This window comes from Thunnus albacares, chromosome 6 (genome assembly GCF_914725855.1).
Source record: "Thunnus albacares chromosome 6, fThuAlb1.1, whole genome shotgun sequence".
NCBI lineage: Eukaryota > Metazoa > Chordata > Actinopteri > Scombriformes > Scombridae > Thunnus > Thunnus albacares.
The window spans coordinates 23464108-23491645 of record NC_058111.1 but is presented as its reverse complement, the minus strand read 5'-3'; the positions used below and the strand labels follow the sequence as shown (position 1 = coordinate 23491645).

The window sequence follows — 27538 nt, the reverse complement described above, 5'->3', positions numbered from 1 at the left end:
TCTTTCTGTTTTTGCCCTCACCGCTCATCTCACACTGGGAGGGAGGGAATTGAGAGATGACACACTTCCTTTGGCATTAGACTTCAAAGTGTGTGCGCATTTGCATGTGTGTGTGTGGTAGGGGGACGCAGATGTTGTCAGTTCTCCCTTTGGGCGAGATAGGCCAGTTAAGGTTGATATAGCCATGTGTCTGTTTGTGTGTATGTCCTTGTGTAAGTCAGGCTCGAGTGTGTCCAGGTACAACAGGTGGTGTTCGCCTCGGGTAACATTGAATCATTTGGCATTTTTCCTCCTCCCATTGCAATATATCTGTATATCGTTTGGAAATATGAGCTTGATCTAAGCCAAAGTGAAACTGCACTCCTCGCTGTGTTTCTTCCACTTTGACTTTGCTAAGAAAATGTTTTTTGACTAGGTGGTATTTGGTGTTGCATGTGATGTTTGTTTCCAATATGAAAGCTGTGAGTCAGAGGTTGTCATCTGCTATCCGTTCACTGGGCAGCGAAAGGTGCACAGCGACATGTGATAGTAGTGTGTGAATGTGTGTAAGTGTGGTCAGGCCACTGAATGTCACTCTCACTGTGTTGCTGGCTTTGCAGACTGAAGTCAACAAAATCACTTTTTATCTCTGTCTCTCCGTTACACACACACACACACACACACACACACGCACACACACACACACACACACACACGCCCGCACACACACATGCACATACACACAGACACACGCAAATATAGAAACACACACAAATGCTGTTATTGTTAGTTTAAAGTTTTGGAAAAGAACTTTGGTTGTTCTGATTAAACTTTGCAGTTTGGAGCGGTCTAGAAATGTGTGTGCGCATATTTGTGTGTTCATAAGACAGATAAACATTGACTGTATGAATGTGTCTGTATCTGTATGTCTCTAAAAACAACTTCATTATTATTTTGAAGTGTTTGTACTGTATACTCAAGTACGTATGTGTGTGTGAATGTAACTAAGTGTGTCTCTGTGTGGATAAGATAATGAGATCTTTGTTACGTAATGCCAAGTCCACAGAGATACACAAACAAACACACACACTTTATCTCTCCAGGTCGCATGTCCTGAAGGGACACCCTGTCATCCTACACCGACAGGGGCGTGCTTCAGCTGTCTCCCTTAGCGACAGTCCAGTTGCCAAGGTGATGTCGCCAGGGTGATTACCTGACGCCCACCCTCAGTGTCAGCACAGCACAGCAATGGTGTCAGGGGTGTTGGCAACTCTTGCCATCACATTTACACACACAAACACACACACACACACACACACACACACAAAGACACAGAGACACTCTCTCACACACACACACAAATAGAATCTGACTTCTCGTGCCTTGACTGGCTGCCAGCTCAATCCAAAATAAACTTCTTTCAAAGACAGCCAGACATCACAATAGCACAAATAGCATAAATAATTCAACAACATGGGCATGAATAACTCACGTCTAAATGAGTATCCATCCATTTCTTCACTTATTATCATATTTGTCGTATCTGTCTTATTCTATTTTAGCTTATTTTCTATTGTCTTTACTCTTTAATAACTATTTTAATTGTATTTAAATGTCCTTTCATAATGTGTTACTTCTGCACTTTGTCTTGATGCTTTTGTTTTCGTAAAGCACTTTGAATTGCCTTGTTGTTGAAATGTGCTATACAAATGGACTTGCCTTGCCTTCACTTTCTGCAACTGACAGGAGCGTCCTGCGTGTGTGTGCATATATGTGCGTGCATGTGTTTGTGCACCTGCATTCATGTTCATGTATTTGCGTCTGCATCTATCTGTGTGTGTTTTTGTTTGGATAGGTATAATTCCTGTAACTTGTAGTGTTCTGTTTTTACGTGTGAGATTCAGTTTACCTCCACTCGGACGAGACGGGAAAACGTGAAATTTTATGCTCATATGACACTGTATATGTGCATAATTTATAATGGCAAATCCAAATTCTCCTCTGTATGTAAGGGCGTGTGGCAAAGTGCTTTCCCTTGTTCCAAGTCCTCTTAACAACACAAGGGCCATGTTGTGATAAATTAAACACTCTTTTCTGTTAATGGAACAAAGTGATTTTCTAAATTTCTTTTGTATTTTTTTTTTTTTAAACAGATTTAGCCTTAGGGACTTAGGATTTAGTTACATGGTGCTGCTACACTTTTTCATGCTAATATTATTATCTTTTTTCTTGACATTAGTTCCTTCTCCTCCACTTAAAGCCTGGCACTGTTATTAAAAAGCTTCAGTCTCTTTGGGTACTTCAGTGGATTAAAATGCATTAATTCTGAGTTTTGTTACATGTATCCTGACTTCACTTTCACCCCAATGGAAATACAGGAATAGGAAGGTGTTTGCACTGCAGTTTTTGCTAAGTCTAATACCGTTTGAAAAATCATTTTGTTCTGGTTTGTGCAGTTAATGTGGAGCTCTACTCCACACTCACTATGCTTTATTGGTACATACTGTATGCTACCAAAGCCCTAAAGTATAATATGAATTTATCTGAGAAAATTGGGAAAAAAAGTCTTCTTTTGATTCTTTTGATCTTTTGATGTGTGTGTCTGTGCTGGTGTTGCATTTTATGGTTAATGAAAGATTTTGACTACTATTTTTACAGCTCCCATACCCAAATATTCTAATGTAGATATACAAATATAAGAATGTCTTTAACATTTTGAGGATATGGAAAATATATCCTCATGAAAAAAGAAGCATAAACAAATAAAATCAAGCTGAAACAGATGTAATCACTGTCCCTCTTCTCATTTTGTAGAAATGGCGTAGTTATGATAGATGATCTTTGCCTATCAAATTCAAATGGAATGTATTTCATGATTGTTGATTTACAATTTCCAAAAAAATACTCTGTCCTTGTCTCTCTGTCTATGTAGACATTCAGGAGGATTTAGATGGAAGTCTGGACAATGTGGTTCCTTAAACAGCAGTTCTCTGACAAATAGCACCAAGAAGAACAAGGAGAACACACTCCAAAAGGTAAGAGAAATCTATCTATCTATATGTGTGGTTATTATTTTTATGGTAAATGGACTGCATTTATAGAGCACTTTTCTAGTCTACCAACCAATCAAAGTGCTTTACAACACATACCGACATTCACCGATTCATACACATAAATTGTGGATGGCCCAGCCCCTGTTGTTAATTGTCCCGGTGTAAAAGGTGGTGGTAGAATAGTTGTCAAAAAAGACTGATTCCATATCGATAGGCAATAACAACAGTGTAGACTGTTATAATTTGATACAAAATCTAAATACAAACATGAAAACATCTCATTTCTATATTCTAAATTTAATGGGACACATTCAAAGAGATGTCGAGTTGATGATTTGGTCAACGTACTAAAGAGCAATCAAGAATAAATTAACTAATTTCATAACACTGACACAGAAAGTATATTAAAGAACATCATGTATAGCAGATTTTTAATTCTTCATGTTCTTGTTTGCTTATAAAAAATGCTATGATGTAAAAGATATAAAATAAAATATACACAAAGATGTTTACATACATATATCCAATCATAGAAAAGCCTGTGCAGGAGAGTGAGGAAGCTGAGAGCCTAAACAAGACAAAACACTGTCGCCACTGATTTGTGTCTTCCTGTCTTCTCAACAGCTGTCAGCAGGCAAGGTGAAGATCCGACTGCTGAAGGATGAACCACTGACAGGTGAGTACCGGGGCTTCAGCTGTGCATTACCTGCACCAGGTAGACTTGACATGGATGTGCACTCAAAAATATTTGGTCCATTGATACACTACCCTGTAGTAAAATTCTTTCTGCTCTCCACATGGAGGTTAGCATTCAAGATTAGCTACAGAGCTGCACCCTGGGAACTGGTTTAAAATTGTGTTTTGCTCACGGTTACTTCAGTAAGGTGGACAGGGGCCTGACTGTGGAGTTATCTTGTTAAAGATGGATCTTTCTAACCAGCCAATCTTGGCAGAATTATTAATGTTTTGATCATGCCTGAGGCAGAAATTTTGCGATATATACTGCACTGTATTTTTGATGGTGCCTCTCTTTCTGTCTCTTCTTTATTGTTGGACTTGCAGGTAGTTACATAAATATCATTTAAATGTCAATAATGTTAAATGAAATCCCCTTGCCAAGTTTTAACGACAATGCACTCGCTCTTTTTAGTCCCACCTCAGCCGCCGCCTCTGCCTCCTACCAACGGTCATCGGACAACAAGAAAGAACAGGCTGAAGGGAACAATATGTGGACAGTGTGAAGTCAGGAGTGCCGGACTAGTATGCACACAAATAAACACACACAGACACAAAGAAAAGACATTGTGTGACTAAAAATCTTCTAACTCCAATGTTGGAGAATTTAAGAATTTCCTGATAACTTAGTAACACTCATCAAACTGATACACATACACACACACAGACAAGTGGTTAAAAACACCAGGAGTCAAATAACCTTACTTATTCTCATAGCTAAAATGCTGAATTTCTCACTTTCTGTCTTTCTTTCCCTTTCTCCTTTTTTTCTGTGTTCGTCAATCTCAGTCTGTCTGTTCATTTCTTTCTTCTGCTATACTGTCACCTCTTCTGCCCTCTGTCTCTTTCGATATTTCTGTTCTTTCTCTACCTCCTGCATCAGCTGTTATCTCCCTCTGTCATCCAGATGCCCGCTATCTCCCACCCTGCTTTTACTTTTTTCTCCTTGCTTTATGTGTTTACTCGCCTTTCTGTCTCACACATTAACACCTTTTCTCCTCTTTCCCCCTTCCCCCTTTTCCTCTCTGCCATATCCTTGCCTGTGTGTCTCTTTCTTTCTCCGCTCTCTCCATCATGTTTATCTCTCTTTTTCTCTCCTCTCTTTGCCTCTCTCTTGCTGTGCCTCCACTGTCCTATCTGCTGGTCTATCTGTGTGCTTGTGTTTGCACTGATAACAGTTTAGCTGGATCCATTTATCGATACTTGAGACCTCTGAGGGCACCATTGTTTATTCTTTCTCATTCTTCAGTCGCTACTGCTCAGGTACTGCCATACTGTGTGTGTGTGTGTGTGTGTGTGTATATGTGTATAATGGACTGTGGCAAACTAAGCTGAGTAATACATTCTTGATGACCAGTTGCTCCCACATCCCCGCCCTCTAGATCCTCAGCTACTCATGTAATTCCTACCCTACTGTATGTCTGACCATGACGCTGAGGAGTTAAGCATTGAATAACTGATGCTTCAGACAGACAGTGAGAGAGAGAATGAGAGCAATCGGGGCGAGAAAGAGATTGATAGAGGGAATGAATGAGAGGGAGGGGTTAAACTGATTGAGCTGACAGCCACTGTTTTCTGCCCCTCCTGTCATGGAAGTTATTTTAAGTGCAGCACACACATTACGTTAAAATATAATGCGGTAATTTGCTTGATTGTGCATTTGATGATGATGGAACTGAATTGTCCAATGAAGGGCTTGATGCCCCCAGTGCCCCATAGTGATGGGCTTAATGGCAATGCTCATAGTAGTCTGGGTAAGTATATAGGCTAAACACACACACGAATACACACAATACACACGTGCACACACACACACACATTTTCAATAGCCCTTATGCCCTATAATGATGGCAATAATGGCAAGCGTTATGACTGTCTCTGCCATTCTGTCTGGAACTGCACTTAAGTGCAGAAGTGCACACACGTGCATAGATACGAGCACATAGTCACATACACATCTGGGCTTGTTTTAAACTATGACTCACACATAATGACACTGGGTTTACCAAAATCAGATGTGCACACACGCACACACTCCATGTCTAGCCCTGTGCTGTATTTCAGAGTCATCCAGGGTAAAAAAAAAAAAAAAGGAACTCATTTCCTTCAGCAGAGCACAGGAGAGCGCAGTGATATGCCGCTCGCAGCCTGATAGGGATGCCTAGTCCCTCGGGAGTGGCTGTAATTTGTCCTTAGGCCTGAGAGGGGAAATGAGGCCTTGCTTTATGGGACCATTAAAGGGCAATGTCACAGCTGTAAGCTTGCATGTACACACACACACACACATACACACAGATATGGCTAAGAAAGGAAGTATTGGTGATGGTTAAGAAAGTATGGCTGAGAAAGGAAATATAGGGCGAAGAAGAAGGAAAGATAAATAAATAAACATAAATAAATGTATACATGCATTAATGAATACATAATAAAGAACTAAAAGGGGGAGAAGAAGAGATAAAAAAGTAAAAAGAAAGGAGCGGGATTAATTGGTGAATCTTCTGGTATAAATTTGCACTGTACTGTATGACCTTTGTTGATCCATAATGAATTTGTATGGAATAGTGAGTTTTTTTGTTTGCCTTGTTTTGCTTGGTTATCAGTTACAATAAGCAATGAATAAACTGGTGAAAAAGTAGCAGTTATGCTGGTGAGCAAGACAGAGGCTATGAGGGAAGATCCCAAATATGTCACACTGTTACAAAAGAACATTCAAATTCCCACTATGGAAAAGTAGAGTTTGTGCTGCTTCTACAGAAAGGACACAAAACTGTACTACATGAATTTGACATGTGCGCCCCCCCCCCCCTTTCCCTCCCCTGTATCTTCCCCTCTCATTCGGTATCTTCTCTCCTCCTGGACTCGCCTGTATGCTCCGTCCACCCGGTCTTGGCCTATCTCTCCAACCTGCTGATGCAAGGACTTTTCCCCACTAATAAGAACAGATTCTCACAGATAGAAATAATAATGACCTCCCTTAAGATGCATTCACTCACACAGTCTCACACACACAATGCACATGCACATGCACACACACACACACACACACACACACACACACACACACACACAGCATCCTGCCAGAGAGTCCATCTCAATATTCATCCCTGCTGTCAAAGTTTGTTTTGCAAGATTGAGGTTAGAGGAAAGGAAAAGATATCTGGCTTTAGGTTTAAATCTTTAAGAAATATTACTATTACTTGCTTACTTACCAGTTTCACACATGCACACATGCTCATAATGTAAATACATATACATAATCACTACTTTTATGATCTGCTTAACCTCTTAAGACACATAAACTCATAAACATAAACACACAGATCTCTTCTCTCTTTCAGATATTCACACACACACACGCATGCGCGCATGCACTAAAAGCACTGTGTGTCTCTGTATTGTAGATGTGTGCCGAATGCACAGAGTCCTACTGCGTTGGCTGCTTTGCCAAATTTCACCAGAAGGGGGCACTGAAGCTCCACAGAATGATCCCCATTCAGGTGAGCTTGGTCTTACTTCCATCAAGTCTATCTCCTCTTCTGTCTGTATCTGTGTCTCTCTATTTCTCTCTGTCTCTCTTTCACAGATATTTTCAATAATATCTCTTCTGATCCCATTCTCCTTCTGCTTCACTCACTGTTTCTCTTGCATTTCTTGCATTCCTAAGTCTACTTATCTCATCCTCTCATCTTTTCCCTCTTTCGCTGCTTCTGCACCCCATCTCACTTTCACACACACGCACACACACGCAACCACACACACACACACACGATTAAGTGGAAGAAAAAAGGCTGCACTATCTATGTATGTATGTGTCAGTGTGTATGTTGTGCTGTTGCAGTTTTATTATGTTTGGGAACCCGATAACAAAATGGATGTCCCTCATTAGTAAAGGCCTTGACCACAAGAGCTCAGTCTGGTCACTGGCATGCACACATTCACACACACACACTCACACTGAGACAGAGAACAAGCCTTAGGCAGCAGCCAACCAAAGACCAGGAACAGCAGTCTTCAGTCAAAGAAAAGACAGAGAGACAAGACAGCAGGTCAGTTCTCTGAGAGTTTGATTACGCCCACACACTTGTGTTTTTATCAAGTAATTGAACGTATCCGAGTGATTTCTGTGTATATTGCCATAGAAAACATGTCTGAATATTGTGACAGATCTATAGACGCAAATCCATACAAAAGCTACATTTCTCAAAGCTCTACAGTATGTATGTATGTATGGATATAGCGAACACGTGTACATGAACAATGTGCTACTACCAGAATTCAGGACACAAACAAGTGGTACTACACCAGCAAACACACTCACACACACATGCTTAAACAATGGACTGAATTTATAAAGCAATGGCCTATAAAAAAATTGTATGGAAAGCATTTTTAGGGAACCTCATTTATTCATAGCTTTACCAAGTGAGGTAGAACATGCTGCGTTGTCAAAACACCTATTAATTATATGGATTTTTAAGATTTCCCTTGTTGATAAATTAAAATCATGTCAGATTCAAATGAGACAGTATGGGTTGTTCAGCACATATTACTCATGTTGTATTATTGTTCAGGTTTCTAGAGATGGGAATATATAACCAACTAGTAAATATTTATGTTGTCTAGCTGACATCAAAAGCACTAAATTGACACCTTTGGTAGGTTTTGCTCAAAACAACTTCTCAAATAAACTCTCTTCAAATTGTCAATGATGTTTTTGTGGGGTTGAAGAAGCGAGTCCACTAATGTCCTTTTTTTTTGGTGAAATATTTTATGTTGCATGCGGACCTGTTATCTGGTTCACCGCGGCCCCACAACAGCAGATAACTGCGCTGGCCCATGATATTATGGTCCTATTTCATGGCAAGACCTAGCCGTTATGTTCGCTTCACATTCAACTGAGCTAAATTGACTGGCTGTGTTCATGCAGGTGACTAGAGAGAATGTGCTTTGCCATATTCAGCTCTGGTGCTTTAGTAGCTGGATAGATGTCTTTGTGGTATGGAGGTTTGTTCCGCTTCAATGTTTCTATTCTTACTGGGTTCATATTATGTTTGGAATGAATGTTTTCATCATGGCCACTGACTTGTGTGTGTGTTTGTGTGCTTGTATCTATGTTTTATGCAATTATGTACCCTTGGCTTATATGCGTCTTCTGTTTTCTGCTATGTGTACTGTTTTTCCCTCCCAGGATGTGTTTGATTTTGCCAACTTCCTATGTTATTGTTTTCTTGGGTGCTATTATTTTCATATAGAAGTACTCACAAAGAGATGGACTATGCTATGATGTGCACTTTGTTTGTGAGTGCATGGAAATGGCTTTGTGAATATACATCCTGTGGTTTATCTTTCGAAATTGGTTTCTTTATGTGTACCCCTGTGTGCATTCTGTGTGCATGTCTGTATGACTGTGTATGTGCCTGTAAATGTATTTGTCTCCCTACAGAAGCTTTTTAGTGTGTTTATGTATAGAGCAACACACTATTAACTAGTGCTTGTGCAGTATAGCTCATCTCCTGTAGATAGCTCTCAGTTCATGTGCTACCTAACTGCGGGGTGGGTCAACACACTGTAGTTACTGGGTAGCCACCATGTTGGAATAAAGTCATACACACTTTACACACACAGAGACACACACACACACACACATATATATATGTATATATATATATATATATATATATGTCTTTGCAGTGTCCATCTCTGTTTCTCTCCTCTCTTTACTCACTAGGTGATGCATGAGTGGAAGCTCACTCACAGTTTCAAACACATACACATGCATAGTCTTATTCAATCACAAACGCAAAACTGTGTATTTTGGCAGGACATAAAGACCGGGGATTATACACATGCAGCTGACGCAGGCATCTCTCTCCTCTGCTAATCCTGTTTCATTTGCGTTGGAAAGAATGACAGAGGGAGAGACACAGAATGAGAGACAGAAAGACAAAAACAATATTAATTTCATCAGTATGCTGTGTTGGGGCTTTCATCAGTGCCTCATCAGCTTGTGTTCTCAGGCTCACACTTACACAGACCTGGTTCAGTTAATGTTTGCAAAGCATTCTTAGTATTTGATTTAGCCTAACCTGTGGAGTAAACGGATGGATGTGGTACGCTGTATCAAAGCAATTTTTAATAATGCCAGTAATTTTTTAATCATACAGCAATATTTAAAATTTCTATTAGCAGTCGTAATTAAGCAAAATTATTTTAATGCATTGTCTCTTGTTGTTAACCCCACCCATCTCTCTCTATCAATTCAATTCAATGATATATATATATATATATATATATATATATATATATATATATATAAATATGTATGCGTGTGTGTGTGTGTGTGTGTGTGTGTGTGTGTGTGAAACTCCAACAGCAGAATTAACCTCTTTTCTTTATGAGGAAACTAAGGTGTTTTTTTTTCTTTTATACATGAACAAACAATAGCAACAAAAATCAATCTCTCTCTCTTGCTTACTTGTGTACCCATCTCATTTTAAATACCTGAAACCACACGAGCTCCAGCATGGTTAAATAATAGACACAGATTTGTGGCTGCAAGCATTTACTTTGTACTGCTGTACATGGGAGACACAAAGCCTGATCACATGAAAATCACAAAGCCTGCCCTGCATCACTTGCATGCTGTGGCCCCTTAAAGGGAAATTTTAGTTTCCTTGCCCACTAAAAAGGAAGTCAAATGTGATGATTCAACTGCAGAAAAGTAACTATACCATATCATGTAAGCACTGGTAGTGGTAGCTCCACTTAGATGTTGGGGAAATGTTGCGATGTGGAACCCTTGATTCTCTGACTGACAGATGAACTTCCTGTGCACAGTTCAAAGTTGATATAAATGTGGGCAGTGGGGATTTCTTTATCCACTAGCATGATTAGGGTAACCTCGGATGTGTGATGTTGTCCAGTATGTCGAGTCTGAGGTCTATATCATAGATAATTTATTCAAATTAAATTAATTTAAACATTCAGATGGCTTTGTGTCCACAACATCTGATAAAATAATGTTTGCCTTAACTTAATAATAACCCATTTGCCTTTTGTTAAATTTGTCTGGTTGACAATCACCCCCAGTCAAAAACAGATTAAGCCAAACCAAACTCGATTTAGTAAAAGCTACAACAACAGAGCAAACAGCACTTCAGTCAGTGTTCTTACAGTATGTTGCTTGAAGAAACTGTACTGTAGGCCTACCAAATAATATTTCTAACACTCTGATTCCCCTGCTGCTGTTACCAATGGACATGAGTTAGTGGTCAAATCTGTTGGTCATGGTAGGTTGAACAGATTCTTCACTTATCTCTAGCTCGAAAAAAGGATAAACTCAATAACTGCATCCAGCACTGCTTTACACAGACAGATTAAGATTGTGAATGGCACATTTTTCAGAGCTTTAAAACATGTTATTTATGCTGCTTTATTGTCAGAAGCAAGCTAATAACTTTGTCCAAAATGAATGACAAATGGACAAATCTTGAGAGGTTTGTAACTCTGAAAAAACTGTCTGTGACAAGTGCATTGTCAACAAATTCTTTACAATGCATAATGAATCAGACAAATAGGGATAATGACACAAACTTTCTGACAGTGTCACCGCAAAGGCATTCATCTTGTTGAACTTGTTCATACACAGGAAACGTGACAAAAGTCTTCTTAATAATGACAAATAGAGCTTGAGAGAGAAGTTCAAAGCTATGCCTACTTAAACAATCTGATAAGCTCTTACTTTTAAGCATACAGATGCCTCGTGTCCATTGATGTACAACTGTAAGCACAGTTAGCTGGTGACCAGAAAGAGAAACAGAGCAGGAAGAATGGCTTCAACAGTTGTATTGTTTAATACTTCTGGTGACGCAAAGATTTGCCATCACAGGGTGTGAAGATGAGGAAAGTAATGTCCCCAGGCTTGTAGGATTATTTGTAAAGATTTGATTCTTAAAGACTTCATGGCCATGGGCAAGTTCCCTCTTTCAAGATGCTGAATGAACCAATTCAGTAGAGTCACCTCAAAGAGCGCTCTCTGCTTTCATATTTCAGACCAAGAACATGTCTATTTGCCAGGTTGGATGAATACATATATATCCATCTATAATCACAATATTACCTCGTGCAACTGCTCAAGACCAGATGCAGAACCCATCACAGACATAGTTTAGTGTATTAAATTTATTTATATCAGGGACCATGTACAAAATACATTAATCTCAAACAAAGAGAAAATATGCTTTGTACCAAATTTAGCTACCAGCTAATTTCCATCTGTAGTCCCTGGGCAGGTAAACAGAAACAATAAAACACAGAGCAAAACCTATCATCTCCACTACAAATGGACAAACAACCTATTGACATCCATGCAGGCACACACACACACACACACTTCATAGCTACAAAGCAGAAAACACAACAAGCTCCTGGCCAGGAGATGTCAAATGCTTGATGGTGTTTCTATCCTGCAGGGGAAAATGTCTGGTGTTGCCAAAAGTAGTGATCTTATGCCGCAAGAGGCCTCCTTTAAATGTGACACAATGAATGCATATTTGTTTGACAAGTATTGAGCTCACTTATTTATTCAATTTCAAGGGCAAACAGAGAAATCATTATAACCCATATATACTTACCATTACAACACAGAGTTAATCCAGGCCCCACACTGTAAAAGATGATTCCATGCTGCCTAGATGACAGTCAAGCTCCACACAAATGGGAAAATCATCTCATCATCTCATGGATGCAGATTTATCAGGTGGTTGATCATATCACAGGTCAGCTAAGCTGCTGGTTTGAACAGCCAACTATGAGCCTTTAAAGTGTACTGCTTAATGCCCTCAACGATCCATCAAATCCCTCCACCATCATCAGCATGGATACAATGAAAATGTGGACATGGGATCATTGTCAACCCAGCTCTCTATGATGCCAGGGGTTCTGTCAAAGCACAGCTGTGCACATACTTGCATCACATAAGTGGCAAAATTTCCACATTCATGTAGAAGTGTTGTCAGAAAATGCAAAAGCTTGCTTCTTGATCAATATGGTAGCCCCAACATCAAATGATTTAAGATAAGATACAGAAAATACAGGATCAAAAATAACATAGCCTACAGATATGTTGTCTATCATATGGTCTGACATATTGTTTTGTGTCTGGATCTAATAGTCACTATGTCACATCCCAGCAGAGTAAAACATGAAAACATGGTGGGTTTTTGAATTTTACTTTAGTATTGAGAGACGAAAACAGTACTCAAGAAAAGTAAGCCTTTTATTTTTCCCATTGACACAGCTTTTGTTGGTGCGTAAATGGCATAAACCAGTTTCCACTTGTTACTCACGTTGTTCACTGACAAAGATGCTGATAGGCTTTGTTTGCCAAGGGCTTTACATATCTTCAGCTGCCCACCACCTTTTCTGCATGGCAACATGTCAATATGAAGCAAAACCACAACTCAGTCTCCCCATGAATTATATATAATGACCACGGTTGTCATCTGTGGTTAGATGTCAGTGAAATAAATTGGTGGCTAAAAAAATGACAACAGCGCAAGTGAGAAAGAGATAAAAAGTCAGAAGGAATAAAACAGAAAACACAAGAGAAACAATCTTTCTTATTGAACTTCTGCAAAAGCTCTATTATAGTGACAGTAATTGTCAGTGACCTGCAGCAAAGGTGACAAGAATTGAAAAAAGGCAATAAAATGTACTGTATTATAAAATGACCAAAATGATGCTTCCTTGCTGAGCCTAAACTCTGTGTAATTGTTTTCAAGCTTTCTGTGTATGTTCCCCCCTGTTTCCATGAATCCACATTTGTTTGTGTGGTTCTGTTGGACACTTTCAAGGTTAACTTCAGCAGCCCTACTGGTCATTGGTGATTAATGGAAAAGAATAATGAATTCACCCTGTGGTATAGAGAAAATCAATCTGCACTCATGCAGTGTGCTTCCCATTTTCTCTTGTCCATAAGGATGGAGATATCTGAGCAGACTATATGTAAATGAAAAAGGAGGACTGGTGCATGTGTGATGCATGATTGGGCAGAGGTTGTCAATAGATCTGTATTGCTTTGTGTATAAAATAGGGTGGATGTAATGTAAAGGCAATAGACATAAAGTGTGATGCCAGCTTGGTCATGTGATCTGAGTATTGAGCACAGTGTCTCTCTGAACCATCTCAGTGTGGTTTCATTTACATAAAATAAAGGTGCATACATTAACTCTATAAAGTGGAATTCATCATTATGACTTTCAAGGTTAAGCTAGATAGAAGTATAAGCACTTAAAATGATTAGGTTGTAACCTCTGGGGTTCATGGCAGCTGTCTACAGTGACCTCATCTTATCATCTTCATGTTGTTAGTGAGCATGAAGTAGAACTTGCTTGGTAAGATATTTTTTATCTTAATCTGTGAAAATTCTGTGACAGATTCAACACTTCTACAGTTTGACAAGTCAGATGCTTTGTTGTTGTTGTTGTTGTTGTTGATCACAGTTGTGGGCAGTGGTGACAAGAGCAGCACTGCTGACGAAACATCTACCTATTCACTCTTGTTCCCTCTCTTTCTCTAACAGGTATCAGAGAGTATCAGATTGGACAGAATCGGTTCATTTGTGTGTGTTGTGTGTGTGTCTGTGTGTGTGTGTGTGTGTGTAAACATATGACAGGGGACTGAGCATTCCTGTAAGGGCCTAATGTATGTTATGAAAAAATATAACATTTGTGGTTTGGTTGAATCCCTTCAGTCTTTCAAAACCTAAAACACATTTTTATAACCTTGCATTGTGCTGCACTTTCTAGTCTTTGCAGTTAGTTTGCTTTTTATGCAATGTATTATTTTTCTTTTTCTCATTTACTCCTGATTCCTTAAATTTCCCTGCTATTTTATTTTGTGTATTTTACATAAAATGTATCACGTCTGTCACAAAGTGCAAGCTACAACCATTTTGTTCAGTAACAACAAGGTTGATCTAATTTCATGTACTATGGCTTTCTTTTACAGACAGACATACAGACTCATGTGAGCACGCGGGATGTTGTCAGCTGCTTCCAGAAACAGATGAACCCTAGTTCCTATCCCAGTACCTTTACAAGTCAAAAACCCAGTCCCAATTCTGAACCCAATCACAATCATCCCTTTTTGTGTAATACCACCACAAGACAAGGAGATCAAAAACCAGAAACTGGAACAGAGGCTATAGCAAAACATACACAATTGCACTCTGATCCCAGCCAGGTAGGTGGCAACATCCACTGTTACTGTCACACACATACTTGCACTTAATCTAGCACATGCAGCAGTCATACACACATTTCATCTCAAACATTAAAGCACATTTAACATTCATGCACTCCTAACATACCACATTACACAACACTGTAGGACCCACTTTGGTGTCCTGTGAACAGATTTTTGCTCTCCTGCCACTTGACAAAAAAAGGCACATTGTATTGAGTTTGTGGGGAAACAAAAGAGGAAAATGCCTCTTAGAAAATGTTGAAATAACAGTTAAATATTAATAAGATGAGCTATGACTTTATTAATTCCATCTTGGTATGTGGCTTTTCTTCTGCCTCCTCATGTTGTTAGCTTTTTACAACTCAAGGGATATTTGTCTAAGTGTTAAATCTGGACAAGAAGCTTTGAATGCAAAATGTTACAAGTCAACACATCACAAGACAATAATATATTTATGCATTTTAGTCTTTTTTTTTCTTTACAACGTCAGGTTCTTTACACCAGAACTTGTATCTTCCAAATCTGCTATTTGGGCTTCAGTCAAATTCAAATGCTTGTTCATCTTTTATTAGGTAACTATAGAATCTTTGAGCACAAATGTTACTGTATAGCAACATTATGCAATATATAGTTTGATAGTTTGCATCCACATTTTCTTTTTACAATTTTCACAACTTTGAGAAATGAAAATTGTGCTTTGTTTATACCAACAATACTTTTTTTTACAAATAGGTATAATTTTCATCTCTATTTATAGTTCACTTGCTGTGACAACACAGCAGAAACATGTCAAACAAACCTCTGCACTGTGTGAGTTTTACCTCTGCACCCTGTGAGTCAATTGAAAAGACTTCAAACAAACCCTAATTGACGCTATATCCACAGGCTGTATCTACAGGCAGGCTTGTGAACTGCATGTACCTTTGGACTAAAAAATCCCCCCCAACAGTCTAGGTCTGGCAAAAACAGTTAGATTGACATTTCAGACTCTTTACACCACAGAGCTCAGTTGACCTTATTCACACAGCAGTCATTTCAAACAGTTAGGGTCAGACGGTACTGAGAAGATAGGTGTACATATATCAACGTAATATGTTCAGTCCTCAAATAGAGCTAAGGCCTATCAAATAACCTAGCAACCTGAGGACCAACAACTACAACAACTGCTTGACTTAACAGTGACATGAATGCGCTGTAAATGCTTGTAACTAGCAATAATAGACTGAATATGTTAACATATGAACCCGCTGTACACAGCTGCATATTCTTGAGACTCATTTTTTAAAAATAAATAGGTGTAATCCATTTTCAGAAATTGCAGTATTTTTAATGGTGTTTAGAATGAGTAGACTGGTAGCATAGATCCCCTAATTTTAGTATTTCATTTGAAGATCCAAGAACACATGTAATATATTATGAGGGTTCCTTTAAGGACAAATGTTACTGTAATGTATGTTGTGTTTCAAGCAGATTGTGTTTACTTACGACACTTGACACTTAGAGTACAGTATGTATGATAAATAAGGCCATTGAGCCATTTAACTCAGCATTGTTTTCTGGACAATGTGATTACGAACTACTGCAATGAGCACCTTTTGAATTGGAATTTTTGTCTACATTTACTCCCACAGAGCTACTATTTTGAAGTCTAATTTTATATAAATCACATTTTTCTTGTCCTTGTCTCCAGAATTGGCTGACAATTACGTGCATGTTGCCTTGAAAAATCTCATTAACTGTCTGTTCCATTATTTTGCACTTATTAATAAATTAATAGTGCAAAGGTAAAGTACACAGGCATACAGATTTAATTTTTGTGTTAGGCCAGTATTCGATTTATGTTAGTGCATTACATTAGCATAACAGAGGGGAAGCTTCTTAGCCTTACCTCACATTTTTCCATCCATTTCAGTAGATATTGTTTTTGTCACAGGTGTTGGTTGTGAATCATGGAGAAGAGAAAGAGGTGGAAATGACTGAAGATGGGCAGAAAAAGGAGGACGAGAAGGGTTTTTCCACTTCTCTACTTGGAGGAGAGTACGATGAGGAGGATTCTGCAAGATCTTTCCAGGAGGCTCTCAGACAGTGGAGAGGAGAGAGGAGCAATGGAGAAGGAGAACCCATGATACAGGAGGCAATGTGGAAACCTGTTCGACCAGGTGTAGTGTATGGTGCCTGCTACATCCTTCTCTTCTCTCTCTGCTCTTCTTCTCTCCCACACTCCTCCTTCTCCCCCATTTTCACCAACTCTTCAGCTTTCCTGCTCCCCCTCTCCCTGTCTGTGCTCTGATCTGTTAAGGCCTTATAGAAAGTGCTTACCAATGCAGTAGGAGGGTAATCCATGGCTGTTGCATATTGAGATAATTAGAGGAGTGTTAGGGGTGGCCCTACTCCACACCACAGCACTAATCGCCTCAGCTGTGTGTGTGTGCGTATTTGTACAAGCTCCACTGCATCAGGCCATTTCTATGCCTTTTCACACATGCTGTTTCTACATGTGCGCATGTGCAACAGTGTTTGTGTGTCTGGGTTTATGTGGGTGTGTATTATTAGTGCTATTATTCCAGGTTCTGTGTGTATGTGTCTAGGTGTTTGTGCTTTTCATTAGGCCTCCTATTTTCTCTGCTTTACTGCTTGGACAGACTCTGCTCCTCTCTCCCTTCGCTCTGCTCTGCAAATTGCTGCTAGCCCCTCCAGCCCTAATTATTTCTGTCAGGCCAGTGGCACCCAGGCCCAATTTAAAGCTGCCACTGCGGACTGCCAAAGTGTCTGGAGTACAATCATAACATTTCTCTTTCTTACCTCTATCTTTCTATTCCTCTCATATGCTTGCTGTGTTCCTTTTGTATTGTGTACGTCTTTTTCTTATTCCCATTGGGCTCTCTCCTGTTTGTTTATGTTCTGGCACTCTTGGTGTGGTGACAAGGTGTTTTCTCACTTCTTGAGGGGAGGTGTTTTGAGGAAGGTGTTGAGAAGCTGGCGAATGATGTTTCCTTTTCTACCTTTGTCTGACTTTTTCTTTACTTTCGGCTATGTTTTCCTCCTCTTCTCTCGTTTACCTTAACTTTATTTTTTGTATATTTCTCCAGTATCGGTGTCAGCTATGGCGACCCAAGCTGACCTCTCTCCAGACAGAGGACCTGAAGGACAAGAAAGAGTAGGTGGAGAAGGGAGGGTACCTGTCAGGGTGGAGTTCATGGAAAACAGCCTTACCTACATGGACAGATTGCTTCTCAAGAAGCACCGCAGGTACACAGAAAGACAATGCACATGCTAACTGATGATTCCAAGCTGATGCAACTGTTACTTCACAAAATGGGAAGGTTTTCAAGTATCATAGTATGTTCAGCTATTTCTTAGTGCGTGCTGAATAAACTTCATGCATCAGTCAAACAAAGTTGATGGGGAACTATAGAGAATGGTGAGTTAAGATTGCAATGTAGTGTTGAGTGGCACAATGGATATTGAAAAAGAAGTCTATATGACTGGATTTTTTTCAATAAAAAATTCAAGCAACTTAATTTAGGTGACAATAGAAAGGATATGTACATGTTGTGCCCATTTCAGCTAGAAGCCAGAGTTTTGAATGGACTCAGTAAATTCAATCATTTCTTGCAAGAAAAGGTGTCCCCAAACAAGATACAAACTGTATGTTGCCTTGAAACTTTGAGTGTCTACACAATACGGACTTTGTCATGCCATTCATTGATTGATGTGTTCAATGTGTTTAGTGTAGTAATGTAAGGCTTCTAATGTTCACACTATCCTACCCTCTTAACTTTTTTTAGAGAAAACAGATGAAACTATGGTGATTTAATTTGAACTATTCTGTCAATTTTTCTAATTCTAAGGATGCAGCAGTACTAGAGTTCACACATTTTTTATCTTACTTTTTTATTTTTTATCTTTTTCTTCTTCATTTTTTAGATGTTACACTGCATATTATTTTCACTTTTGATGAATCATGCCTACATATCAACATCAGACAATTGTAGTGTGTATGCCAACATTTTAATAGACACAAAGAGAGGTCACTTAGTGACAACTTATTTATTCTATTACTATATACCACATACACACAGGCATGCACACACACTTGCACACACACACACACATCACCTTCTTTTACCACTGCACATGCCTGTCCTGCCTCTCTGTAGTCAGTTTACATAAGCCACCAGTGTACAAAGCAGTTTCTCAGCACTTATTGCGCAGTAGACTGCCTGAGGGCTTGGCTTCAGCAGGTCCCATTATTATAGCCCTTTATTTAAGCGGTTCCTTTTGGGCAGAGTAGCCCACTGGAGAGCAGGCCGGAGGAGAGGAGAGCAGAGTGCAGTTTAAGGCTTGCTGACTGCCTGAGCTTGGAATGCTGTAAGTCCCCAGCTGTAGCAGCCTTTAACTGTGGGATAGACTAGAGAGCCAATCTAGAGTGCAATAAGCCTGCAGCGGTGATGGTGGCAGAGCTTAATGGAGAGACAGAGAGACTGGCTGACTGGAAAAGAAAAAAGAGTGAGAGGTTGAATTTTAACAAGCTTCTATAATAGTGGGAAGGAGAGTGAAGGAAGGAGGGAATGTTGGGTGTTTTAAAGAATTTGCTAAAAGTGGCGAGCTTTATTAGAGTCGTAAACTCCACCACCTCGTTAGATTCATGGTGGACCTGCAGGTTACAGAATGCAAGCTGGTGAATAAAGGGAGCATCACTCTGATTTTCTGAGCTTGCTTGGCAGTCTGGGTGGGGTAAGTGAACGCTCGCCCTTCCATCAACTGCCAGAGTCAAAGTATCTGTGATCAAGGCACTGAACCCTGAAATAAAAGTCTGCACAGGAATGGAACTGAGATTCAGAACTGACCCCTACCTGCGTCTGTACGACTTGACCTAACTGCGCTCGACTTATACTGCCAAATTTAAAACTATTTTAGTTATTTCTTATCCAGAGAAAAATATATTTGGTTAATTAATTTAAATACTTTCTCTCCTAGTGTAGCACAGGTAATCTATAAGGCCTTTATGCTTACTTTAGATACATAAATCTTTCTCAAAATTAAAAAAATAACTATCTCTGAGTCACCATATTAGGCCTGTACACAATAAGGAACAGTCGCCTACTTACACAAAACACAAGTAGCTTATTATGACCACAGAGCCATCCTTGGCCTGTCTCCAATGGGGTGATAATGTTGCTCCAAGTTTGTGTGAGAAAATAATAAGAAGTTAGTTTGAAAAAGATAAAAACTCAAAATATTCAGAGGAAATGTTATGCCTAAGGATACACACAGTAGATTCTAGCAGGGATTTAAACAACTCTATCTACAAAAAATGTTAAGTCCATGGATTGTTTCCTTCTTGTGTCAGCCATCCCCTGTATTTTTACATCATTTCTCTAGCGAACCTCACATTTCTTTGTGAGCTGTTTATTTTTTCTGACTTCCAGCTGTCAGTTGTATTCTGAGTACGGTGTGACTAGTCTGAAGCAGTTAGTTTGACCTGTACCATGACAAGTTACTTTGAGCCAAAGTTTTAGCTTTGAGTACAGAAATCAAAGCTTGAATAGTTTGATCCATGGTGGAAAAATATCACCTCTGATAGATGAAGTGACTTCCTTTAAGCACTTCTGGCACAAATGTCTGATTTGATTGAGCTAACCTCTGTCCACAGGGAAAATATAGCAGCAATAATGGTCCTATTGGAGAACTCATCTCTGTCAGATCCCGCTCGCTTTTTTTGCTTTATAGCAAAGGGCATCAAACATGGGTATTTCCATTAGTCTAAGGCGTGTTTAAAAAAAATGCTTAAACCTAAATTAAGTCTTGTTTTTGTATCATAAATACGAGCTGACAAAGCGTGTCGAGTTGACAGAGCATGTCTTATAGATCACTTAGCAGTGCATCACCTATTCATTCATTACTGCAGTTCCATAATTTGTCTCCAAATAGCATCTACTATAGGTATAGTCATATTATCTCACTTTATCCCTTTAGAGATACTTGGAAATAATTGAATTGAATTGAAATTTTACACTGTATTGATTACTGTAAGGAAACAGTCTTTTCAGGCTCTTCCTTACAGGGCAAAAGGTATTTTGTTAAGGATTCAAAATCCTTCCTCAAGGACATTTCTCCAGGGGTCCTATCAGTTGAAGGTCTCTTGATCCACTTGCTCCATCGTGTGCCTTTTTCCAAAATCATTCAATATTGTATATAACATGGAATCTCTATCAGAATGGTTTCAAACATGTCTCCAAAAGAAGGTAAAAATGCAAGACATGCCTCTTTTCCCTGCTCTCTAGCAAAACCTTAAATGCAAACTGCCTAAAGCTAGTGAGGCTACTGCATGTAAAGTACTGTATATATGGAGAAAAAGAGAGGGATGGAGCAAAGGGATAACAAAAGAAATATGAGGGACAGGATTAAATATAACCCTCTGAGTACATTAAATAGGGGGGAAAAAGATAAATATTGCCAGGATTGAGTATGAGGACTGAGCAAGAGAAAAGGATGTAAAGTGCAAGTAACTTCCCCAGTCACCCCTTATGGGCAGCTTGAGGGCTTGAAGGTGCTCATAAAGGCCCTCTCACTGGTCTTGCACTTTGGCCAGATTAGACTGAAAAGAAGTAAAAAGGGGTAACAGGGGAAATAAAGAGGAATAGTGTGAAGGACACTGGTCTGTGTTGTTTAGAGGGGCAGATCTGAAAAGATAACTAAACCTGGACGCATGAATGTATGCATGCATGTTTTCATCAATCCACCCATCCAGGCTCCAGGATAAGGGAGTGACTGACTGAAAAGAGGAAAATAATTTGTTATTCAATCCATATTATCTTTTTGTCTGTGGTCCCCAGGTTTACAGGTTTTGTTTTTTTAATTTACTTATTTTGTATTTATTGTATTTATCAATTAATTTTGCTTCCAGAACACCAATCGAAATTGATCATCCATCCTTGGTCTTTGGTAGAGATTTAAAATCACTGTCGCCTAACACAAACACCGAGGAGGAGACTGCAAGTAGCCTAACAGGTAATGCACACACACACACACACACACACACACGTCAGTTTAAGTACCCTTTGACACAAAAATGGGATGTTGACATACAGCTTTGACAGTCGTGTGTTTTTGGTATACGGACCCCGTTTCTGATACACATACCCAAACAGTCTCTCAAACCAAACAAAGAAACGGTTAAGGACAGAATGGTTTGACAGATGACCTGCAAATGCACACACACACACACACACACACACACACACACACACACACATATATATACAAGCACATGGTAGCAAAAGTAAAAAACCTCTCCCTCTCAGCGGGTCAGACGTATCAGTGCCTGCCCATCCATCCATGGCGGTGTGACGGGTAATCACTGGCTGTGATTGTGTGGGCAGAGGGCCGTTAGAGGCGGCTCATGCCTGACAGGTTGCACTCTGCCTGGGTAAGGAATGGGGCAGGGAGAGGGGGGTGGGGGTCGGCCTGCAGTCTGAAGCTCATGGCCTGGAGCTCATCAGTCAGGGGAGTGTCCTGGCTGTCTGGCCCCCAGCCGAGCCGGTCAGGAGACAGGTAGACCAGGGTTATCTCTTCCCTTCCAAACCTCTGGACCCTGGGGCTGTCAACTGCCTCTCATCACATCAATCGAGATTCACTCCAATCCTGGCCTCGTTAGGATCTGCAAGTCCTTGTCTGCTCCCTCCCCCATCGCTGTCTATCTCAAATAGTTGTTTATTTCAAAATCTTCAAGGCCATAATAGTTCCCTGTGCTCCCCAAAAATAATATTTAATATGTGGCAAGGCAACTGGACAAATTTGATACGGTAAATTAGAATTATGACTAACATTTCTAAGTAACTAGAGTGTCCTCTAGTTACTATGTTATAAATTAACATTATCTCTTGGAGTTCTCCACAGTGTCAACAAAGCAGAGATGCCTTAACAACAGTCCAAAAAGTAACACTACACTTGAAATAGCTCTTGTCTCCTAAGTATTGCAACTTTCATATGCAGATAGGCAGCTTTAAACTTTTCTTACTTCTTGCTCTGCCTGCCCCAGTATCTTTAATAATGCCTGTCATTCAACCATGAGTTGCACTTTTATAAATCCAATTCCAAACATAGAAATCACTCTCTCTCTTCCTGCACTCTGGTTGATTTATCTACTAAAGGAAGGAATCTCTGTCTGTATGTCTGTGTGTCTGTATGTCCTTCATGAATCTCTTGAACTGTTCACCTGATCAACTCCACACTTGGTGGATGTATGGCTGGGGAACAAAGGGAGTGCCATGTCGAATTTGGTGCAATTTGGACTCTGCAGCAGCAGAGTGGGGCTTCTGGGCTCTGCTACTGCATCTCATGATCTTAGCTGTGCAACCCTGCCATGAGAGAGAGGAGAGGACGACATCTCTCTTTGTATGATAACATTAAAAACTAGGCATTGTTGTTGGTTTCCTGACTCATTTTAAAAAACTGAGCACATGAGTGAGTGACAGAGAGACAGCACTGGAAAATTTTCTCTGAGAGAGAGAAAGCCCATGAATGAGAGAAATACCACGTTATTTTCTGATTGTTTCATAGTGGTTACATTCTAAAGCACAAAAAACCAACCATCAAACACTTATCAGGTGATTTACTGAGGAGACAGACACTCTTTTGTGCAATGGTGCAATTTGGACATGTGACACATTTTATATGAATAAACTTAGCATAAACAAGCGAACAGCGAGCTGCTCAGCTCCGTGTCTGATTGCAGCGGGGACTGTTTGATATACATTACACATTACAGCAGGCCAGGGCTCCTGGGCTCTGACTCGACTCCATACTTGACGGGTGTACTGCTGAGGACCTAAGGAAGTGCAGTGTCGAGTTTGGACACACAACACATTTAATAAACTTTGAAAAAACAAGTGAACAGCGAGCTGCTTAGCTCCATGTTTGATTGCAGCGGGGGCTGTTTGATATAAACACCATAAAATCACAGCGGGGTGGGGATTCTGAGCTCTGACTTGCCGAGTGCGACAAAGGCACGCCTCCCAGCACAGTTAAACTGCTTGAGAGAAAAGAACGTGCACACACGAAAAAATAGAAGAAAAAAATAGAGACGAAGGCAGTAAAACTAGCTAATAGGAGCACAGACACATTTGATTGGCAGCAGAATCAACCAATGGAAAGCCATAAACTGTTTCTACGGTTCAACCTCTGTTTAGTCTCACTGGTGAAGTTCTGTCTGGATTAAAACTATTTAATTTATTAAATCTTTATTGTTCTAACTGATATGTTCATCAATTGATACGTACATATGTGGTTTTCTGCAAATAATAACCACTTGGCCCGTTCTGAAGAGGCATGGTTTGAACAGGCACTGCGCTAGTTCTTCAAACAAGCTTTTTGCTCCCAGTGTGGCCTAGAACAAGATTTCTTTTGGAAAAAGACCTGATAACACAACAGTAATCTCTGGGAGGATTCCTTGTTTACTGCTGGGCACACAAAAACACAAACATGAAGTTCAAGGAATAACCTCTAGATACCTTATAATGGTGAGGGCACCAGACTGTTTGGGTCAGATGGTCTTTAAGCGTCTGAAATTTGAGTCAGTCATTTACTTTAATTAATTACACTACTTGTTGCAAGTGGTTACACAGTTATATTTAGTGGAAAATGCTCTGCTGAGGGAGCTCCTCAAGGCAGGATTTCTCAGGCTTGTCTGGCCCATGACCCAGTTTTTGGTTCCAAAATTCTCATTAACCCAAGAATTAGAAAATTGTGTGTTATGAGAGTCTGAGTATGGCACACTTTTGTATTTATAACATTTTCTATTAAAAATGTATCAGAAATATTGCCCTAAGGCATGTGAAGATTTCTGCTTAGAGCATTAAATTAAAGAAATATATTTTATTTGACATGTAAAGATCTATAGCATAAAAGATTCAGATGACTGCATGAAGTAGTAGTATAAACAATGCAATTTCAAATTGAAGGCAAGTTAAAAAGTTACACAGGTCCCTGACATCTCAAACCATTCATGAGATGGTTATTTGACTCTTAAGAAAGCTCTTAAATATACCCTTCAATGGGCCTCATGCAAGAACCACTTGTACAAGCAGATTCATTCTTAAGATGCACTTACAAGTGAATTAAAAGAACATTTGTAGCATTCATCATTTTTCTTGTACATAATATTTTCTCGTAGGTGTGAACGAGTGGTCCAGACCTGTCGTACGTGTTATGAATAGATCATCTCTGCCTTTCTTCACACGGGAGAAACACTTACAATTATAATGCCATAATCTGAATTAATTGGCTCAGCAACTTCTGCATTTCAGTGGTTGCTGGGAAACTTCTCTCACTCCGACAGCTGCCTCTGTGTCTCTCTGCAGGTCTCTGTCCAGTATCATCTTCTGTTGCAGCTGACAGTGTAACATCACCTGTAGACAATATTATTCTCTCATCTGATATTTCTGTGACTCTCACATACTTTGACTGCCTCCCATCATGGACCACTTTGCTTTAGAAATACATTTTTTAGCATCTAACTTCATATCAAAGTATTCCCTCTTTATTTCTGTCACAGTTCTTTTTTCTGCACTATTGTTTTTGATGACATGTCAGCTGGATTCATATTTTCTAATTGTTTTCGATCTCCTACTACTAACAATCCTAATTTTGTTATGTTTTTGTCCACTGATTTCTGAAAGCACGACTTGAAGCTGCATAGTGTTTTTACTCTTTGGGAACATTTTTGTAAATGACACTCGCCTACAAGTAGAGCAGAACATGGAGCCTTAAATGGCAATTTTAGGGCTGTGGATTATGCAAATGATCACATCTCACAAACGTTTACCCTCTCATGAACAGGTGACATTTATCAGCCTGAAACGAAGGACAAGTTCGGGCAGTTGAATCTGACATAGAACACTCATACGAGCAAACCTCAAAGAAAAAAGTAAGAGTTTCAGGATAGAAATACAAAAATATTCTTGCATAAGGCCCATTGTCTACTAAAAACAGTTATTCAAATCATGAATTTCATGAATCTCTCTGCTCACAATTTAATAATAGATATTCCATTGTTTCAGTGATATGCAGATGCGAGGAAGACAGAAGTGTCTTTGGGAAATGTGGAGCTGTTCAGCAGCTGATAAACTATTCCTTCCACCTGCTTCAAACTTTTCTAATGCATGCCAATTACAACAGGTTGCAGAGTTTCTCCTCCTCTCCTCTCTTTGATTATGAAAGGGTGGGTTATGCGTGTGTCCATGAATAATAAAAGCTGTTTTCTCGCATCATGTGGGGAGCACTCCCTTGTTTTTAATTCTCATTTTCCTGAGCTGTCAGACCCATGTGGTGATGTGACAGAAGGATTGTTAGTATGAAAGACAATAGGGGGGTGGCACAGATAGGTAACCTGCAGTGGTAGAACAACGATAGAAAGTCATGTGCTGAAAAAATTACAAATCCAGCAAAAGAAAAGGAAATTTCAACATACAGTGTGTGATGAACTGTAAAGTATTGTAAATAATATTTTGAATATGTGTTCATGAGCAATGACTTATTCGGTGGTACCTTTTATTCACAGATGTATTGCTGCGTAAATAACCATATGAATAGAAACAACGTGTCAATGTTTGCTCAATATAAACACATATTCACAGGTAATCGCATGAACATACAGGTGTCTGTTTTCCTTTAAGCAGCAGGATGGTGTGATCAGAGGGGACCGCTGTTCAGCCCCTGTGCTGACAGCAACATCTTTCAACTGAAACATGATAATAAATTAATACCACCCAAGTGTGCTGCTCTGTATGACCCTGACCTCTGATCCCTGGTGGAATAGGGTGTAAGAACAGAACATTTCCCTGTTGGTATCATGTATCCATGTCCACTTGGGATCTTTAACAGGCAGAAAAATGATGAGAGATACTGGTAACAAGTACCTGGAAAAAAAGCAGAACACGCATCACTCATGAAATGCCTTTTTTTCTTTTTTTCTACTATGCTAGCTTTGGGATTATATCAATATAAATCCATACTGAAAGAGAATATGAAGATTCTGTGTCCACTTTACTGTATGTGGTGCCATAAAACAGTATCTTATATTATGTTGTGATACTTTCTTATGTTCAAATGAAGTGAACATAAGAATCCTTTCATCAAATCTGTTTTAGCATTTATATTTTGTGGATTAAAAAATAAGTGCTAAAACAGATTTGATGAAAGGATAATTGACCTGATACATTTTCTCATAAATGATTTGCTTCATTTAATAAAAAAAACAAAAAACAAGTTTGATTTGCTTCCCATTTATCTTCCATCACGGCAGTGTCCATCACTTGTCATTCAAGTTTGCACTTGGTCACCCTCAGTGCTGCCAAAGCATAGCAAAATTCAATAGACAAAGCTGGCTAGAGGCCAGAAGTTGAGAGTTGAACTGAGAGTTGAGCAGAACACTTAGGGGTCTTGGGATTGGCCTGTGATTGATACATCGGCCAGTATACATATTTAATAATAAATGGTTCTGTCAATACGAATGTTGAATG

The 27538-nt window shown here is 39.4% G+C and overlaps 1 protein-coding gene across 3 annotated transcripts in view; it reads left to right on the top strand.

Annotated features, from left to right (window-relative positions):
* zbbx (zinc finger, B-box domain containing) overlaps positions 1-27538 on the top strand; it is a 58521-nt gene that overhangs the window by 9336 nt on the left and 21647 nt on the right. For all 3 annotated transcript variants that reach the window (XM_044354784.1, XM_044354786.1, XM_044354785.1), the window contains exons 4-11: positions 2912-3014; positions 3657-3708; positions 4183-4292; positions 7169-7264; positions 14778-15011; positions 16948-17173; positions 18104-18263; positions 21925-22028. In XM_044354784.1, the coding sequence (XP_044210719.1) occupies positions 2912-3014; positions 3657-3708; positions 4183-4292; positions 7169-7264; positions 14778-15011; positions 16948-17173; positions 18104-18263; positions 21925-22028 (1085 nt within the window). The remainder of the gene's footprint in view (positions 1-2911; positions 3015-3656; positions 3709-4182; positions 4293-7168; positions 7265-14777; positions 15012-16947; positions 17174-18103; positions 18264-21924; positions 22029-27538) is intronic.